This window comes from Gorilla gorilla, chromosome 9 (genome assembly GCF_029281585.2).
Source record: "Gorilla gorilla gorilla isolate KB3781 chromosome 9, NHGRI_mGorGor1-v2.1_pri, whole genome shotgun sequence".
Taxonomy (NCBI): domain Eukaryota; kingdom Metazoa; phylum Chordata; class Mammalia; order Primates; family Hominidae; genus Gorilla; species Gorilla gorilla.
In genome coordinates, this window is record NC_073233.2 from 101,235,984 (window position 1) to 101,256,657 (window position 20,674).

A 20,674-nucleotide genomic window follows, 5' to 3' on the forward strand; every position below is an offset into this window, starting at 1 on the left:
CTACAGTTATCTTATGCATGTTGGATGAGTATGTGGGTAACTTGTCTCTTAAACCCACAGGCCTTGAGTTAAAAGGCACTGTACTCAAGGAGCTGCACTTAAAAAACAACACTAGAGAAGCCGCATTCACATTTAGGTCTGATTAAGATGGCAAATTTCTAGACTTTTAGCTGATGTTGTAAAAGATTAAGACCTGGCACTGGGAGTTGGTATGGAAGAGAGTGAATATATTTCCCATGTATGAAGAATGTAAATAATTTGTAGCCAGAGGACAAAGAGGAATAGTTTTAAAATATGTCCACAGATTATTCAACACTTCTCCCTCCAAAAACTGAAGCCTAATTTGCCACCTCTTGAGCTTAGATTGGATTTGGGGATTCAGTGCTAATTGACAGAATATTGTAGAAATGATATTGTGTGACTTCTGAGACTAGGTCATAAAAGGTATTGCAGCTTTCTTTTTTTTAATTAGTTTTTAAACTACAAATAAAAATTGTATGTATTTACCACGTACAACATGTTTTTAAATATGTATATATTGTAGAATGGCTAAATTAAGCTAATTAACATATGCATTACCTCACATACTTATTATTTTTTTGTGGGGGCAGCATATATCTTTCTCTCTTTTACATGACTTTCTCTGCAAGAAGTCAGTTGCCATGGCATAAGTATGCTCAATTAACCCTATAGAGAGGTCCACGTTGTAAGGGACTAAGGTCCTCTGCCAACAGACATGTGAGTGTAAATATAGGAATATACTATTCTGTTGCACTCCTCCTTCCCTTTTATGTGAGTATAAACAGTACTGCAGTAAACCTCTCTGTCTCCCTCTCTCTCCCTAAAGAGAAAACATATCATTATGTTCTAAAGATATCTTTAGATCTAAAGATATCTTTATGTTCCCATGATATTATTTCTGTAAGATAAATTCTTAGAATTGCTGGCTATGCACATTTTAAATTTAGATAAATATTTTCAAATTACTCAAATATTGCCAAAAATAATTGTAATAATTTACACACCTCCAAACAGTGGATGAGAGTATGCCTATATCTTTGGCAATTTTAAATGTTACTAGTCTAATTTTTTGCAATCTTATAAGAGAAAGTATCTTATAATTTTATTAATTTATATTATTTAACTATTGGTGACAGGGAACATCTTTTTGTATGTTTGTGGTTTGAAAAAAGTACTATAATTATTTAGATGAAATTCTCTTTGCGTGCTCCTAACCCTTGATCTTTCTTCTTCCACAATGCCCAGCATATAGTTAATGTTACATAAATATGCAGTTTTGAATAAATGAATGAGTGAATATATAAAATTCAGACATGCAGAAAGTCTTCACTCAACCCCCTAGTTTTGACTTTTAACTGGGCAAAAATACTTTAGCAATCAATTAATTTAATTATCTTTTCACTTCCCCTTTATCACTATTCAATATATACCATTCAAATGTCTTCTGGGTAAGCTCTTTATCGTTACAACTTGTTCTGGCTAATTTGTTTCTAAAGGAAGCCATATACTTTTTCTCTCTGAATATTTTTTAAAACAACAGAATAGTTATATAATAAATAATAGTAATAATAGCAATAACAATAATGATGCTACCTGATAGGTGTGTTATATACATAACTGACCTAATTTAATCTTTACTACAGTCCTGTAAGTATTGCTATTCCCATTGTAGAAACAAGGGAACTAATTTTTGATGAGGGCAAATAAATTAGCCATAATCATTTAGCTACTAAAAGGCAGATTTGGGATTCAAATTCTTGTTGTCTGAATGCAAAGTCCATATTCTTTCTACAATGCTCAGCTGGCTTTCTTAGAAATGAATCATTTGTAGAGTTGTTTTCTCATATTGTATGTTCAAAAAAAGAGGAAGATTCAAGAAAAGAAAACTATTCACAATTTTAAAAGATGTAAAATGAAATTAAATATTTTTTCCCGCCTGGGAGGGCTTACTGCTATTGATTCTTTTTTCAATCAGTACTGGAATGAAAAAAAAGATTAAGTAAGATGAAAAAACATTTTCCTTTCCTTCATGGTTTACAAACTTAATTCAGCTATCAACGGGCAAGTGACTGATACCTAGTTAAAATAAGAAAATGCAATTGAAACATTTAATCATGAAAAGAGAAAGAAAAGGGAATGTGGTTTCTTCTCACAATGATTGGTCTCTATCATCTGAGGATTTACGTCAAGCTGAGGAATTTCTCCCAGTCAGTTCAGAAATAGGACTGCATGGTGGATTTTAACACAACACTGTGATAATTAGACTGATGCCTTCTTTACAAAGCAATTTACACACTTTCAGAGATAATCTGGGTTTCTGGGTGTTGAGGTCACCTCAGACTGAAGATAGGTAGGTATCCTTTTCAGGTGACATTCTGAAATGTTCCAACAGAATGATGTAAATTTACTCTTTAGAGAAGATAACTCCCCAAAATTATCAAAAGTTGTTTTCTAACAAGGTTTTTACAAAATCATTGCATTTTGAAGTGCAACCATATGGGGAATAAATGGTACTGTATGTGAGGACATTATGAACTAGGTTTCATGTGTAAGCAACTGAAACATGTCTAAGAGTTTTATAATCTTAGTCTGCGAAAAGGAAAAGAAAAAATTGTTGTTATTATTTTCTACTGTATGTGGCAAACTCATGTTCCTCAGATGTGTCCTAGAATAATGTTTTATAATAGGTATTACCACATATATTCAACAGCAGCAGCAACAATGCTAACATGCTTTATACCAAAAACAAAAAAAAAGGCATAATGGTGGCAACATGATGAGTGGTCTTACAGCACAAACCTAAGTAATGAGGACACTGAGAGTCATTTTTCTTCAACCTGCATGTTGTTCTACCTGATCATTGAAGGCTGACACTAAAATGGATAAAACATTGGTATCTCTCTAAAACAGGTGCCGCAGTCTCAAGGTAATGACAGAATGTTTATTTATTAATATTTGTTTGAAGTATTTGCTCATATATTCCTAGCTCAATTTTATTCAGCCAACTGCATATTAACATTGTTTATAGGGTAACCAGAAAACATGACACTCAGAGATATACAGAAAGTAATTCTCAATTCATGGAAGTCATTTCAGTAAAATTAAATAATAACAACAAAAATAACAGTTGAATTTCCTAATACAAAATTCTTGTTCTAAATGTATTTTAAAGACATGTTCTCTTATTTTATAAGTGGCTATATTGTATTCTTTAATTTTTCTCTAACATCACTATTTATAACAGATGGAATCTGATCTTGAATCATTATTTATTTAACTCATTCATAATTTCCCCTTTTTGTTTCCAAAAATAAAGAGCTGAGGAAACTTAAAAGATGTTTATAGATAATGAAATATTTTTTAAAAATTAAATAATGTAAAAACGACTTCCAATTCTGGTAGCATGTTTGATTAGATACGCTGAACAATCTAATTGAAACAAATAAAACATTACAAAAATGTAAATATCTTACTGAGTTTGAATGAAATAATAGAATCAATAGATTTCATAACCTAAGTTATGTGAGAAGTGAGAAGAGGAACCCCAACAAGGGAGTGAATGCTAAAAGAAACTTTTGCTCTGAGTGTTTCTGCTTACACTGTGGTGGCTACGTGCAGAAGGATAATAGGACATAGGGCCCAAGACCAGCCCAGGTGAAGATTTCAACAGACTTCTGCATAAAACTGGGATTCCAAAAGGCTACCTTCACTGTAAAAGTAAATAAGATCAGGCACAGTGGCTCACACCTATAATCCCAAAACTTTGGGAGGCTGAGGCAGGAGATTCACTTGAACTCAGAAGTTCAAGACCAGCCTGGTCATCACAGAGAGACCTGTCTCAACAGAAAATAAACAAATCAGCTGAGCATGGTGGCATATGCCTGTGGTCTCAGTTACTCAGGAGGCCGAGGTGGGAGGATTGCCTGAGCCCAGGAGGTCAAGACTGCAGTGAGCTGAGATCATGCCACTGTACTCCAGCCAGGGCAATAGACCAAGACCCTGTCTCAAAAAAAAAAAAAAAAAAAGTAAATGAGTCTCAAATCGTGAACCTTAGTGTATGCAAATTTAAAAAAATATTTAGGAGGCCAGAAAATCCCAAAAGAGAATGGAGAATGTGACAAAACATCCTAACTGTATTACAGATTTGTAAAACAACCTCACTAAAAGAGGAAGACGGAAAAGGTACTGATTTAAGTAACTTTGGAAATCAGTAAAATCTATTGAGGCTAAAGGCAAAATTTACTATATATATGCACTGTACTCTAATTGATAATGTCCTGTTCCATATGGTACAGGTTAACAATTCTGATAGTGTTATACACCTATACTGCAGTTGTGCAGTTAAGTAAATGGATGACGGATCATGGGAAGCCACTTTTTTACCATTGGAGTAGGAATTTACAGATAAGTAAGGGGAAGAAGCTAGAACAATCTGTGTAACAGAGTTGGAGATAACAGTGTGAACTCATGTCCTTTTAGCTTAGATAAACTCATGTCTGTTTAGATACAAACGGTTGCATATAGAAATATTTACAGTTATTTGTATATACAAAGGTCAGTATTACACAAATATATTTCCTTGTTCTGTCAGCTGAGAGGGTTTAGGAACAAGAATAATCAAGCCGCAAGGAGCATTCCTAGTGCCCAGGTACTGGTTTATAATTCATTGTTAATAAGTGCTCCCTGAAGAAAGAGCTGATTGCAGGAGCAGGAAATATACATATACAAGATGAGACTGGGACATCCTATAATGATAGAAAGTAATGAAGTTCTCAAAACCAAAAATCCCACAATGATGAGGTATGTCAAAGGAACATAGGAGCCAACTGGAAGAGCTCCCAATGACCACAGCTGGAATAATATGAGAAACTAAATTTGTTTATTTTCTCAAACAAAGTAGCCTTGGATTATAATTCAAAGTATACAATAAGTATCCATGTGTCCATACTGATATAAATAAATGTGGGAGATGAGACAAATCTTCCATACAGAATTCCAAATAATTGATATATACACTTTACCCTTTGGAAGGCAGAGCATAACTCCCTACCCCTGAAGCGTGTGCTGCACACAATGACTTCCATTCAAAAAGTACAGTATGGAAGTGGGGGAAAGAGTAACTTTACAGCGGAGAGAGCTGACAAACACCATCTCAACCCGATGATCAAGGTCAACATCAACAGTCATAAATCAAGTTGATAGTATGTACCCTTGATACAATGTGATGAAAACGGCAGTTAATTTCTGTGAATTTCCTTCCAATCTAATCATGAGAAAAACTGCAGACAAATTTCAATTAAGGGACATTTCATAAAGTACCTAACAGCACTCTTCAAAACTGCCAAGATCATTACAAAACTCTTGGAAACTGTCACAGCCAAAAAGTGCCTAAGGAGACATGACCACTATTTAGTGTGGTGTCCTGCAACTGAAAGGACATTAGGTAAAAACCAAGAAAATCTGAATAAAGTATTAATTTTGGTTAATATTATCAGTATCAGTTTATTAATTGTAACAAATAGACCAGACTAATGTAAGATGTTAATAATAGAGGCTACTGGATGTGGGGTAGATGGGAGCCCTCTGCACTATGCTAATAATTTTATGTAAATCTAAAACTGTTCTAAAATAAAAAGCTGATTTTTTTAAAAAAGGCAGAAAAACTCAACAGTAGAAAACATGCCTATTTTGACTTTGGCACTGGGTGAAGAAAAACTAAGAAAAGGAAAAAAAAAAGTTTTGGAAATTTGTATCATAAGCTGACTCTAACACTTATTTTTCATTCATCATATTACCTGTGTTGTCTGGAAAACCTCCTGTAAAAAAAATTAATGTAAAGTAGTTTAGAGTTGGTGATACCCCCAGACAATTCTCATAAGAAAATGCAAAATCAAAAAATTCAGCCTCCATCCTGGCCTCAAAGATGTCCCAGAAATAAAGCTTCCCCTCAAAAGTATCTCATAGTTAAAAATTATAAACCCACACAAGAAAAAAGACAACATGAGTAAGAGCTAGCAGTAATATATCCAAAATATTTTAGAGACTGGAATCATAACACGCAAAATAAAATAGAAAATTCTTATTAATATGCTTTAAAAGTTGAAATAAAAAAGTAAAAGAGAAGCTTGAACATTTTGGCAAAGAAATGGAAGTTATATAAGATGACAGAGATTACCTGCAAAATCAACAAATTAATTTTTTTAAATTTCAAATTCAACAAATACTTTTTGAGTTCTTCCTATGTGCTAGGGCATGTATTAAATACTTGCACATATATTATCTATTTTTACTTTCATAACAACAATTCTATTAATAAGTACCAAAGTTATAAAAAACTTCATACTAAAATATTTTATTATTTTTATTTTCTCTACAGTCTGGATACTTTCTTCTGTTCTGTTTTCCAATTCACAAGTTATCCCTTCACCTGTACCAAATCTATCATTATTCATATCTGTTGTGTTCTTATTTTTGGTTATTAGTAATTTTTTTCTAGTTTTAGAATTTCTATTTTTCTTTTTGTTCTGGCCTTTGTATTTGAGAAGTTATTTCTAGGAAAATTTCTGCTTGCTTCTTCCAGGTATCTTAACCTACCAGTCTAGTATGACCCTATTCTGAGTTCAAAGATGGAGGTTGTCCCAAATTACAGATGATTGCAAGCTGGCTGCGAGTCAGTAGGAGTACTGATTTATTTCCACCTCACCATTTTCCTGAGGGTAAAGTTATCTGGAGCCCCAGCTTAAAGACAGGGGATGTTTATTTATTTATTGAGCCCAGGCTTTGTCTTCTGCCCCTTTTTTTCACAAGACTATCAAACGGCTGCTCAGTTTTGCAGCTGTTTCTTCCAGAGCATCAAATGCCTTTGAAAGCAGCCTTAAGTGCTGGGCTCACTTCTCTAGGTTCATGTCTTTTCCTAGATTTTGACCCAGTAATTTCCATCATATTAGCTAGTGACCCGAAAGGTTTCTGCAGAGTTGAGCTCAGAGAAGAAGCTGACCCAAGTGAAAAGAGGCCATTAAGCAGGCAGGCCCAACTTTCCTCTCTGGTTACAAATGTGTTTTTCCCATTAGGGCCCTTTCACTTCAACATTGTCCTAGTCATGAATGGCTCCAGGAAATAAGTATTACATCTTTAAAACTTTAGCTCACGACTATACAAAAATCTTTCTCCTTTAGCTCCCCTTAATATCTGAAAAAGGATGACATTTTCAAAACCACAATGTCGAAACTCTAAAAGTTCATAAAAAGTAAAAGTAGAGAATTTTAAAAATCAAAATAGCCATTTTTTCAAAGAATTTGGCTTTGTTTTCTGATCCTCAAGTGAAACCTGGCGCTTCTAAAGTCCCATCAGGAGAAGAAGCAGCCCTGATAGTGATGATTGACAGGCCTAGCAGGCATGACACAATGAAAGGCCTCATGCTGCCTGGTTAAGGGCTCAAATTTATGTATTTCTCTTCAGATGTCTAATGCCTATCACAGCCCAGAGCAGGTTGGTAAGGATACTGAGGTAGGACATTTTCAAAATCTCTCTCAAATCACACCCAAATAATTAAGAATCTCTCTCTTTGCATTGCCCTTCACACTTTAATGAAGAGCTTTAGGACATTGACCAGGCACCCATGTTCTCCAGCTTCCCTGTCCAATATGATAGCCACCAGTCACGTGTGACTATGAAGCACCTACATGTGGCCAGAATGAACTGATTCAGCTTTAAGTAAAAACTATGCAAAAAATATATAAAATATCTCAATAATTTTTATATTGACTAGGTGTTAAAATGATATTTTAGATATATTAGATGAAATAAATGTATTATTAAAATAAACTTCATCTGTTTATTACTTTTTAAAATTTGACTACTAGAATATTTAAAATTATACAAGTGGCTTGCATTATATTTCCATTGGACAGTGCTGCTCTAGGTGATCTTAGTTCTAAATACTGAATTTCTTCCTGCTGAATGGTTATTTTCTCAACTAGAATGTGTATTAAGCATCTCCAGAAAATTCCTTTGAAAATGTTTGCCATTAACTAACAATGAGACTAATCAAATAATTATAACTCTTTGGATCTGAGTTTCTTCACATCCAAAATGAAGAGGTTAGACCAGCAGTCCCCAACCTTTTTGGCACCAGGGGGTATGGTTTCAGGATGAAACTGTTCCATGTCAGATCATCAGGCATTAGATTCTCATAAGGAGTGCACAAACTAGATCCCTGGCATGTGCAGTTTACAATAGGATTCGCGCTTCTATGAGAATCTAATGCCACCACTGATCTGACAGGAGGCAAAGCTCAGGCCGTAATGCTTGCCCGCTGCTCACCTCCTGCTGTGTGGCCAGGTTCCTAACAGGCCACTGACCAGTACCGGTATACAGCCCCTGGGTTAGACTGTATCTCCTCTACAGTTTCTTACAATTCTATGATTATTTCATTATAATTGTTTTAAAAAAATTTTTAAGGTATGTTCTATGCATAAGGATATACTTAGTTTTTAAAATTATAATGAATATATATATATAATTTTTAAACTTGCTTTTTAAAAAATATAAAAATAAATATTTCCTTGTTGATACAAAGACAGACATGAAGTTATTTTATATAGCCACGCATATGCTAAAGTTGCACATTCATTTACTATATTGCTATTATAAATTTTCCCATGAAATGATTTTGTTATGAAGGTTTTTAAATTTTAAAGGTTTAGCCTATTGCTTTATTATTTATTCCCTATAATTGGTCCCTTAGCTTCTCTTCCAAAGGTCATCCTTATTCTTCATCCATTTATGCCCCCTATATTCTCCTTTGACCATTTCTGGTTACATTTTATCTTATCCTCATTTTGCCATGTCCTCCAATTTTCTTTCATGACTAAGCTCTCTTGTCAACTCTCACTAACCCTGTTTAGGAAGATTTCCACCCTGGCCACACTCTTTCTCTCCTTTAGACTGGAGCTTTCCTGGTCTCATACCTTTCAAAACAAACTTACCTGAAAATATCTAATAATAAGGACATTTCAAGGTGAATTCAAGTCTTTACTGTTACTTCTTACTAGCAGGGTAGGGAACAGGTATTTGCATTTTAAATCTTAACTCTCATCCTGAAATGAAAACCTTTATTCGTATTAAATTGAATGGGATGTTCCTATTCTATATTTAAATTTTCCTAAAATCCATTATAGTATGTGTCTTCTTAAATGTTTTTGCAAGCATTCCCCTGCACCTATTCTTCCATGTGAAAACATGAAACCTGGCTGGGCGCAGTGGCTGACGCCTGTAATCCCAGCACTTTGGGAGGCCGAGCCGGGTGGATCACGAGGTCAGGAGTTCGAGACCATCCTGGCTAACACGGTGAAACCCCGTCTCTTCTAAAAATACAAAAAATTAGCCGGGCGTGGTGGCGGGTGCCTGTAGTCCCAGCTACTCGGGAAGCTGAGGCAGAAGAATGGCGTGAACCCAGGAGGCGGAGCTTGCAGTGAGCCGAGATGGCACCACTGCACTCCAGCCTGGGCAACAGAGTGAGACTCCGTCTCACAAAAAAAAAAAAAAAAAAAGGAAAACATTAAACCTACAGTTTGCTAAGGAAGATCCTGAGTGCTAAAGAAACCGACTCAACCTTAACGTTTGGAGAACACTGGATTTGGAGTAAGATGATCTAGGTTTGTATCTTGATGTATCATCCATTTCAAGTGCAAATCCATGGACAAATCCATGGACATATCCTTCAATCTCTCTAAGCCTGGGTTTCCTAATCTTCTGAAAGGAGCTATTAATAACACCTGATACACTTGCTGAGTGTATTTCTGAGCCTCTAAAGAAATAATGAACATGGAAGTACTTAGCAATGTTACATAGCCTTAGTGATCTTGGGCATCCTGAGATCTCATTAAATTTCGTTCCTAGTTCCATTTTCCCTTCCTTGGGTTAGAAAAAATACATTGACCCATTCAATTCAGACAAGAATAAAGAATATACGCGTTTTCAGAATAATGAAAAGTTTCAAGTTAAGATAACACAGTCACTCTCTTCATGCAAACATGAGAGCTATGAAACACCTGTTAGAACTGAAATCCCAGGTGACCGTATACAATTCATCTATGAAGCTCAATTTGTCAAGAAACAGCATAATGGTTTTATAAAATTCAGATGGAACCTGGACGGAGGGATGTGGGTGCGCATTAAATTTATAGAATATTAAAGTAGCAAATTAGCGTTAAAGTGATGAAAGTAAAGTGCAAATAAAAGACTTTAAGAATTAAGTAGTCGACTCCATGTGTTAGGAAGGAATTCTTTGGTTAAAATAAATCAAACACAAAATTCAAGTGCTTAAAACAAACCACTCAAGATGTCAGTTGGAAAACATATATTCTTTCCTATTATTTCCTCTATGAAATGGAGACAGAAAATCTGTCATCAATGACTCTTGGAATTTGGTGGAAAAAGGAAAGAATCTGGAATCAGTCCCGTTGAGTTTCGTTCCAGCTTCTCCTCTTAGAAGCTATTCTCTTCTCCCTGAAGGGAGGCAACACTGTCCGTTCGCCTGACTGGCAGTGTTTTAAGGACCCATCGCGCTTGACGGGAAAGTCAGGTACAAGCTGATGCTGTTATCACCACAGGAACCAGGGGCTGAGCGGTGAAATCCAGCTCCTCCCAGCTGGAAGACACTAGGGTGAACGGAGATAAAAGCAGTTCTCTTTACCCGAAGTTTATTTCTTTTTCATACCACTTCAAATTTGGGTAAGAGGAAAGAGGGCCAAGGGGACTTAAGGAACCTGGATGATGAACTCCCCAGCGGTTTACAGTTCCTTCGTGATCTATTTGGTTCATTCATTCAACAAGTATTTCCGGGCTGCAGCTTGGGTGCCCAGCCTGGGGGTAGGCAGTGGGACTACAAAGAGGAAAGGACCCAGAATAGAGGCGGCACTGGACGTATAACTGCGGGACAGCGAGGTCGCGCTTGCGCGGGGTGAGGTTGGAGGCAGCCGAGGAGCCCCACAGGGCAGCGCCCGCCGCCGCCGCCGCCGCCGCGCCCATCCCCCACTCCGACGGCCACGAGTTCGGGCGGCGACGTCCCCATGGCAACACGCGGCGGCGCTGCGCGCGGGGAGGGAGAGGCCCAACTGCCTCGTTGGTCGCGCGGCGGGAGGGCCCAGGCGGCGGGAGCGCGGCGGCGGGTGGCGGGGCCCCTTGGGGCGGGCCTGGCCGGGCGGGAGGTGACATACGCGGTCCTGCGCCCCCGCCTCAGACCTCTCGGGCGAGCGCGGAGCAGCGCAGGTAATGGCTCCTGGCCTTCCCGGCCCCGCCTCGCCCCTGACCCTCACCCAAAGTCCAGGCTGCGCGGGTCCTCGAGCGGGACAGGGGAACCCCAAAAGGGCGGCCGCTCTGCGGGAGGCTGGGCTTGAACCGAGCTCGGGTCCTGGAGGGGCGCGTAGCGCGGGTACAGAGGCTGGGAGGGGAGGCCCGCGCTTGCAAATCCAGAGCAGAGTTGCGCCCTAAGTTAGAAGGACTGGGCTTCAGTTTTGTGGCCTTCGGCAAGCCACTTAACTTGTCTGTGCCCCAGTTTCCCTGACGTTTAAGTGAGATATTTGAGAATCTACAAAACCATTTATTGGTCTGCTCCTTCTGGTCAAGTTTTCCTTCACCATCCCTGTTCCTCTCCGTTCTGTCCCACACACAATTCCAGGGTCTCTCTTAAACTCTTCGATTTGGAAGTGATGTGAGCTCGAATCTTCCTCCTCTTTCTACCTCCTTGAATGTTCTTTAATTGACTTTTATTCAGTGATTCGGAAGAGTTGAAGTCCTTTTCAATACTTTCGCCAGTTATCGTCATAGATTATTTTTTAACTAAAATTTTGTTACTGAGAAAAACATTTTTTTTTTTTTTTACTTTAGGCAAATGCTAACATCCCTATTTTGTCAAGAGGTGAGCCAGTGCCCATAGAGCCATTGAAGAATTTCAAGATTTCTTTTTAAAGGCATTCTTAGCCTTTTTGTCCTAAATCTCATAGTTATAGTCATCCTAACAAAACCCAGATAGGGCCAAAGAAAGAATGTACTCAAATAAAGGCACACCTTTAGGGGAACCACAAGAATAGAAAGTTTGAGAACATCTGGCTAGAATTTCTCTTTTAATGGGAATTCTGTTTTACTCATTCTCATGTACTGAGCCCTTTGCGAACAACGTAGTACAAGCTATTATTCAATAAGTAGTAAATGGATGCTCATTTTAGTCCGTACCACATATTTCAGTAAATCACTAAGTCAGTATCGTAAATGCATAGGGGTCGCTAAACAAAAAACTCAAGTTTGGGAGGCCGAGGTGGGTGGATCACGAGGTCAGGAGTTCGAGACCAGCCTGATCAACATGCGAAACCCCGTCCCTACTAAAAATACAAAAATTAGCCGGGCGTGGTGGCGATTGCCTGTCCCAGCTACTCAGGAGGCTGAGGTGGGAGAATCGCTAGAACCTGGGAGGCAGAGGTTGCAGTGAGCTGAGATCGTGCCTCTGCACTCCAGCCTGGGTGACAGAGCTAGACTCCGTCTCAAAAAACAAACAAAAAACGAAAACAGAAAACTCAGGTTTCTATATTTTGTAGGATCAAGAGCTACTACACAGAAAAACTCATACTAAATGGTTTTTGCCAGTAGCGGAATTTTCATGTTTTATAGGTTAAAGAATGTAAACATTTTAGGAACTTGTATCATTTTCCTCCTTACAGATTAAAAATCAAGAAATATAAACCAGATGTAGCAGTTTCTTGACATGGAGAACCAAGCCCATAATACGATGGGGTAAGTGCTGAGAAATTTCTGTTTAATAAGTATGTGCTTAACTATGCCAAAAACTTCCTGAGAACACATGAATTTTGAAATTTACTATTAATAGAAGGATATGCCAATTATTTTTGGTGAGGCGGATGAGAGGAAATATGAAGTGACTGTAATTAAGGATTATAATGCGAGACTTTCTGATTTTGACACTACAGATCTGCACTCAAAAATCACTGTTTTCCAACTTTTAGTGACTGTCCAATATCTCAATATCTAAGGGTGGTGGATGCGGAGGCAGGCCTCATGTGCTCTTCTGTTACCACGATGCAACCTTTCTTCGCCAGCTTGCTCCTTTTTTGCTGCATTGAGTATCTCAAGTTTCCCTCTACTCTTGCCCCTTAAGGCTGAACTCAACGCTTAAACATAGCCTGAGAATAGATCCAACTCCGTAAAAACATCATCAAGAACTAGATATCTTACCAAAAGTTTCACGAAGAGATAAGAATAAAATTTGTATAGCATTTGTCATTGTAGAAAATCAAATTCCTGTTTACAAATATCTGCCCTAACTCTTTACCTGCTACCTGCATCACAGAGTTTTCTCTTCCTATTGTTTCACTAGCCAACTGACCACTGGCTGAACACAGAGTTTGGGGAATGAAGGGGTGAAGGGGTGGTTGTATAGTGCCTAATCTTGATTGCAACTGACTTTGGCACTAGTCACACCACTTCAGGTGTCTCACTTTCAGAAATTCTGCCCAGACCATAACTTTGATGTCAGGCTGAAAGAAAGCTGCATAAGTTTGGATAATAATCATAGCTATCACTTTTTAGCTCCCACTGCATACTCCTTCTTACAACAGCCCTGCTAGGTATTATTCTCATTTTACAACTAAGAAAAGTAAATATATTTGAGTACAGTCTAAGCTCTTATAACAGAGACTCCAAAAACAGCAGCTTAAATAAGAGACTCCAAAAACAGCGGCTTAAATAAGATTGAAGATTATGTCTGTTTCATATAGTTGTCACAGGTGCTGCGCTCACCCAAGATACACAGACCAGGATTGGTTTGGCAACTCTGCCATCTTCATTAATGATTTCTATCTCTAGGACCAAAGTGGTTGTTTCAGCTCCTACCATCATAAGTGTGCTCTGCCATCATGACTGTGCTCCTTCCATAGGGAAGCAGAAAGGCAAGAAGAGAAAGTAAGACCTTTTCTTTTAGGAGTATAACATGGAAATGGCAGGTCTCACTTCTGTTCACTTTCCATTGGCCAGAACTTTATCCCAGAGTTACAACTAGCAGCAAGAAAGGCTGGGAAATATGGTCTGTAACTAGGTAGCCATATGACCAGACGAAGCTTAGAAGTTCTAGAACAAAGGAGGAATAATGGATATTGGTGAAAAACTAGCATCCTCTACCACATTGAGGCTCAGAAAGGTAGAAAGACAAAAAAAGCAGGAGCTCATCCTAGAATATACACCTGGTTAGTAGAGAAAGTAGGATTTGAATTCAGGTATGCCTGGCTCCAATCCCTGTGTTCCTTCCTGCATTGGAAATGGATGGCAATGAGATGCAGGGAGCAGCCTGCCTGGTATCCATAGCAGAGCCAGGTTAGGATTCTGGGTTAAGTATGTGTTGGGTCCCTGGTGTGATGATAGCACTAAGAGCTAAGATGCAGATTGAAGATGTTGAACCTAAGGTTGGGTCCCAGATATCACTTCACTCCTACAAATCCAAGGCCATGGAGTCATTTAAGAAACAGACCTTGTCTTTAAAGAACTTAGAATTTAGTAAGGAACAGTAGAACTTGTTTGGGTATGGTGTAATTACAACCCCCCAAGTTAATGAGAGTTTTTAGAGGTTTTCCTGAGGTACTGTTCCACTCACCACAGTAGACATGGGGCCACACACTGCCTACCACAGTCTCCAAAGCATGGAGACCCCAGGTTGGCATTGCCTCAGTCCCACATGCTATTGAGAGTTATGTATAAATCTAGATCATGAATACAATAAAACTTCATCATCAGGGACTTGTTATGTAGCTTATTAAACCATGTCATCTACATATACAGTAATGTTTTGTGGAGCAGCCTACATTTAACAGATACCTATTTAGAGTCTACTGTGAGCTACTTACTGGTCTAGGCACCAGGAAGGTAGCAGTGAACAAAATAGACAACTTCTTCTCAAGGGGCTTATACCATAGTGGAAGAGACAGATAATAAACGTATAAATTTGTATCATATGGTGATAGGAAGAAAAATAAAGCAGGCTAAGGGTGGGAAAAATAGAGAGTGTGAATGGAGTGGTCAAATAAAGATACTTTGGTAAGGCAGCATTCGAGCAGGGATTATATCTGGGGGAAAAGATTACACAGAGCAGGAGCAGAAAGTGCCAAGGCCTATGGTGGGAGCTTTCCCACAGAACATTTTCAGTGCGAGTGGATCAATATTCTCTGATATCATGGTTATAACCGGGTTTGATGTTAATTTATCCATGATTTCTTCCAATTATAGGTGTTTGTATTTGTGCCATAATAATCTAAGCTCCTTGTAATTGAAACTCAATTTTATGTTTGTTCTTTTTGTTTTTAAAGTGTGTTTCCAGAACATAATTATAGAATGAGTAAGTGATCCCTTTTATTGGCCTTTTTAAGAAAACCTTCTCTAGGTTTTGCTTTGTTTTTGTCTTCTTATTCATGAATTTCTACTTACTAGTTTTCCCTTTTATGGTTTATTCTATCTTGTTCCCATGGGTTGAAAAATGTGCTTCAGTTATTTTCATGATTTCTGGATTTCATGATTTCTTTAAATAATAAAAACATGTAAGTTTCCTCCTGAGCACAGCTTTGCTGCCTGCCATAGGGTTAGTGTTCTCACCATCATTTTCTAAATAATCTATCATTTCAAATTTGATATCTTCTTTGACTCAAGAGATATTTAGAAAATGTAATTTCAAGGGGCATTTAGTTATCTTTTTATTATCACTTTTTAATCTTTCTACTGTCATAGTCATAGGATATGGACTATATGATTTTGACTCTGTCAATTTCACTAAGATTATTCTTGTAGTCTATTGCAGGATCAACTTTTATTAATGTCCTTTGGGTATTTGAAAACACATGTATGTTCTCTTTTGGTTGAGTAAAAAGGCTAAAAAAGTTATATAATCAAACATTTTAATTGTTATTATGTTTAACTTGTGTTTTTCAAGTACAGTTACATTAATTTTTGTTTATTTGATCTGTCAAATTCTAAGGAAGATCTTCACTATAATTGTAGTTTGTCCAGTCCTTCTTGTATTACTAACAATTTTTGGTTTACATATTTCAGTGTTCTGTTGCTTGATGTGTCAAGGTTTATGGGTATATCTTCTCAGCATATTATATGATTAACATTATAAAATATAGCACAAGTATAAACTAATGTTTTCTGTTTTAATTCTACTTTGCCTGATATTAATATTACCATCCCTGCTTTCTTTTTAGTTTACTTTAATCAATAATATCTTTGTTAATCACCTTGTTTTCAACCTTTTTTAGGTCATATCAAGTTTTTCTCCACATATAAATAACATATGGTTAGATTAACAAATAGAGGCCAGGTGCAGTGGCTGACGCCTGTAATCCCAGCACTTTGGGAAGCCAAGGCAGGTGGATCACCTGAGGTTGGGAGTTCAAGACCAGCCTGACGAACATGGAGAAACCTTGTCTCTACTAAAAATAAAAATTAGCCTGGTGTGGTGGTGCATGCCTGTAATACCAGCTACTCAGGAGGCTGAGGCAGGAGAATCATTTGAACCCGAGAGGCGGAAGTTGCAGTGAGCCGAGATTGTGCCATTCCACTCCAGCCTGGGCAACAAGAACAAAACTCCATCTCAAAACAAAAACAAAAAACAAAACCCAAAAACCAAATAGGAAGCATAGCTGGGGAGACCTCAGGAAACTTACGATCATGGCAGAAGGCGAAGAGGAAGGAGGCACGTTTTATGTGGCCAGAGCAGGAGGAAGAGAGAGAGAAGCGGGGAGTTGCATCTCCTGAGAACTCACTATCACAAGAACAACAAGGGGGAAGTTCGCCCTCATAATTCAGTCACCTCTCACCAGGCCCCTCCTCCAACACTGGGAATTACAGTTCGACATGAGATTTGGTTAGGGACACATAGCCAAACCATATCAGCGGGCTTATTGACAGTGGTCTTTACTCCATAGTCATCAGACTAGGCAGTTTCCTTGCAGGACCCCAGGTCACTCTCTTTCAGTCTTTTGTCTCAGGCTAATCAGATTCCAGATAATTCTAATTTCCTACCTGGAGAGCATACCAGCATTCTGGGAGCTGAAAAGGAGGGGGCTGAATTCAGACTTACATTGTTGACCTTAACCCCCCAGTTTCCAGTACAGTGGTCCTGCCATCTACTGTACCTGGTGTTCCCCAACCCCAGTCCAGAGGCTTTCTGTTTTAGCTTCTCCAGAGAATATGCCTGGATTTGAATGCCAGTGAGGAGATCTAGGAGTCAACCCCTTCGTAGCCATTCCTCCTGTTTTCAGGCTGACACTCACTTGCTACTTCCAGATGTATCTAGGTGGTTTGCTACTTGGCTTTGTCCACTGCTAGTTCCTGTTATTTTTATCCTTCTAGGTTTGACCTTCTAGGTTAAAAATATCCCTTTACTTTGTGTTAGTAGGATTTGGGGAAGGAACAAAATGTGTGTGCATACATCTTCAACCAAATTCTCATTTTTCTCTACTGAATCTTTTACTGTACCTTTTATTCCGTGACTTTTATCTTAGCCATTGATCTCATTCATAGAATCTTGTCAAATGCTTCCTAAACATCTAGGTACTGCTATGTGATCCACCAGATTCTTCTTATCTGCTGTGAAAGTCATTATTTTCAAAGAACCAAGGTAGATGAATGTTAAATCATAACTTCTTGCATCTGATTCAAAAGGTCCTTTAAAACTATACTCTTTTTGTGTGCATCTTTCTTAACCCTTAAAGTGTTCTTTCCCTCTGAGATATATTAATCATCTTTACTTTACTTACCAGGTTCTTGACTTTATGAATCATAACTTTACTTACCAGGTTCTTGATGAGTTAAACACAGTTTTAATTACAGTTTATAAAATAAAATCTAATTTTTCTGATGTAAGGCAACATATTGGTACCTGAATAAATTATAGTAATATATTATTTTTGCACATTGAAAATTCTTTTTAAATTTGGTTAATTCCCTTGCTTTTTGGTTAGCCCAGACTATACCCCCTTACTCTCCCTCTCTTCATACTTTATTCACCTCCCCCCATATACACGTATATTCCTCCCCAGAATAATCAAACTGGACAAGTTCTTCCAGTTTCTTGTGTCTCTGAAGAAGAAACAAAGTAAAGTACATCTGGGTTAAAATTCTGACATGTCAAACTTGACGGTAGACTCTGAAATGTTAGCAGTGCTGAATGACTGTAGGAAATAAATGCATGATTTTGAAAGGAAGGAAAGTTATTAGGAAGGAGAGAGAGGGAGGAACGAAATAAGGAAAGAAAGGGAAGATTTCTACAAGAGACCTAATCAAACTGCTAGTAAGTTTAAGGAAAGATGAAAAAGTACCACTGTGTAGGATAAATTTGCACATACGTTTTACAGGAAAATCTTTACAAAAGATTAGTTACAACATACATTTTCTTAAAAATCTGATACGTGTGAATGTAGATATGTACATCAGGTGCATACCCACCTAACCTGACCTGGTTGTCTATGGTGCTTAGTTGTATGGCACCTTGGAACCACCTGGGACTTTGTGAGCCTCTAATCAGAGCACTGGTAAAACAGAGAAGTGCTAAAAACATGAATATTACAGATATGTGATGAGTGCGTTTGTTCTCTCCCCAAAAGAAAGAAGCAGTCTCATTGGACAGCAGTTAGTATAAAAGTTGTACCCTCCTTGAACTCAAGAAGCAGAAGGAAAAGGAGAAATAGAGACAAAAATAGAAAAGCTGGCAAGAGAAGTAGCAACACAAGTATCAGTGGTAATAAGAACGTTAAGAAGTTAGTCCTATAACACTATAGGCCAGCGTATTCCAGGGGCCCTAGCTCTGTTCAGCAATGTTTTGTCTTCTCTTCTGTCACACCACAGGGACAAGCACAGTGCCTGACATAGGGTAATTATGCAGTCAACTTTTTTTTTTTTTTTTTCCTGAGGCAGGGTCTTGCTCTGTCACCCAGGCTGGAGTACAGTGGTGTGATCTTGGCTTCCTGCAATGTCAGCCTCCCGGGCTCAAGCAATCCTCCACCTCAGCCTCCTGAGTAGCTGGAGGTACACACCACCAAGACTGGCAATTTTTTTGTTTTGTTTTTTGTAGTGGTAGGGTCTCACTATGTTGCCTAGGTTGGTTTTGAACTCCTGGACTCAAGCAGTCCTCCCACTTTGGCCTCCCGAAGTGCTAGAATTACAGGCATGAACCACTGCTCCCAGCTCAGTCAACATTTGTTGAATGAATGAGTGAACTGAAAGAAAGACAGCTTATTAAAGGCAATAAACTGTCAAACAACAGGGAAATAAAATATAAATACCAATTTCAAAAGACTAGAGAAGAGTTGAATCAAGAGTTCAGAATTAGGTAGAAATGAGGTTGTATAAAAGCAGGGTGTGAAAAAATGAAGAGAATCCAGGACTATTTTCATAGATACATTGGGGTATTGAGGACTTGCCTTTTTAATTGGAGAATGTATGGGGAATGGTTACATAGGAATGGCTTCAGCCAGGGACAAAACATACCCATGTGCTTTCATGGACTCTCCGAGGGTAACATACTAAGACTCACAGTTTTCACCCTTAAATGTTATTTAAGTTAGGTTGTGTCTTGAAATCAGAAGATACATTTGGCTATTATTCCCTTTTTCCTCTAAAAGCAATTATTAAGTTATTGTTGCTTCTTATAATAGAAACTGTTATAGAATGACAGAAATATGTTTCACATGTTGCCATATTAAAGCACAAACATACATGGCATAGCCATTTATGGGGAAATCCACTGGCCAACCCATAGTGCTGTGGAGTAACTATACCTATAATCTGTACAAATGCTAGAGTACAAGATGAGCAGCACAGAGCTAGGTGCACTATACAATCCATGCAATGAAATGGTTTCCAAATTTTCTCTAAAAAGGAGAAAGGGGAAAATGCAAATACTTTATGCTAATCTTATAAATCTTCAAGTTATATACTACTTACAATGGTTCAAGAATAGGAAAAAAAAAGATGAATCAACAAAAGAGCTGGCTTATAAAGGACAGCTAGTCAAATTACCCATAGAGGCTATCCATTTATATTAGAAACAGGTGGCATATGAGGCATAATTGGTGCAATGGCCCAGGGACTCAGGAATATCCAAATCTTGCCTCAAATCACCAACAACCCCAAGGGAGACTTACCATAGCAAAGGAAAGCAAGACACTTTGAGTGGTAATGATAACGAGGGAACCCACCTTACACAGTGTCGGAGGAGGCCACGTAGGAAAGAGTAATGAGGCATCCCTACCCGTCCCAGCCAAGGTGGTATCAGTGCAGAGCTACTAGGGGCCTGAACTGTCACCCCCACCCAGCAGTAATGAGGAGTTCCTCCCTCCAAGTGGCAACAGAGGCTGAGTCAAGAACCTGAACTTCCACCACTGTCTGGCAGTAATGAGGTGGCATTCTATTCCCCTGCTGGAGTATTGTCAGAAGGGGTCTGCTAAAACACAAAATTCAAATAAAAACCAGAAGCTCGTAATATAATACCCAAGCAAATTAGGGTTCCTATTTTTCTGGAGGTGGGAAATTTAGAGCTGATACTATGGCTCTGCGATGGTATCAGAGACCTCATTGGAGCTTACAGTCTAGTGGA

General features: G+C 38.3%; 1 protein-coding gene across 5 annotated transcripts in view; it reads left to right on the forward strand.

Moving 5' to 3' along the window:
• The first annotated feature begins 10,521 nt into the window (after positions 1-10,521).
• The window catches only part of DEUP1 (deuterosome assembly protein 1), a 104,195-nt gene continuing 94,042 nt past the window's right edge, over positions 10,522-20,674 (forward strand). For 2 of the 5 annotated variants that reach the window (XM_031016133.3, XM_063693460.1), the window contains exons 1-2: positions 11,161-11,292; positions 12,738-12,810. In XM_031016133.3, coding sequence (XP_030871993.1) covers positions 12,782-12,810 — 29 coding nt within the window. In that variant the 5' untranslated portion in view covers positions 11,161-11,292; positions 12,738-12,781. Of the gene's footprint in view, positions 10,607-10,859; positions 10,985-11,160; positions 11,293-12,737; positions 12,811-20,674 lie in introns of those variants that run through there. The other 3 variants (XM_031016132.3, XM_063693459.1, XM_031016131.3) reach the window with 3 other exon arrangements.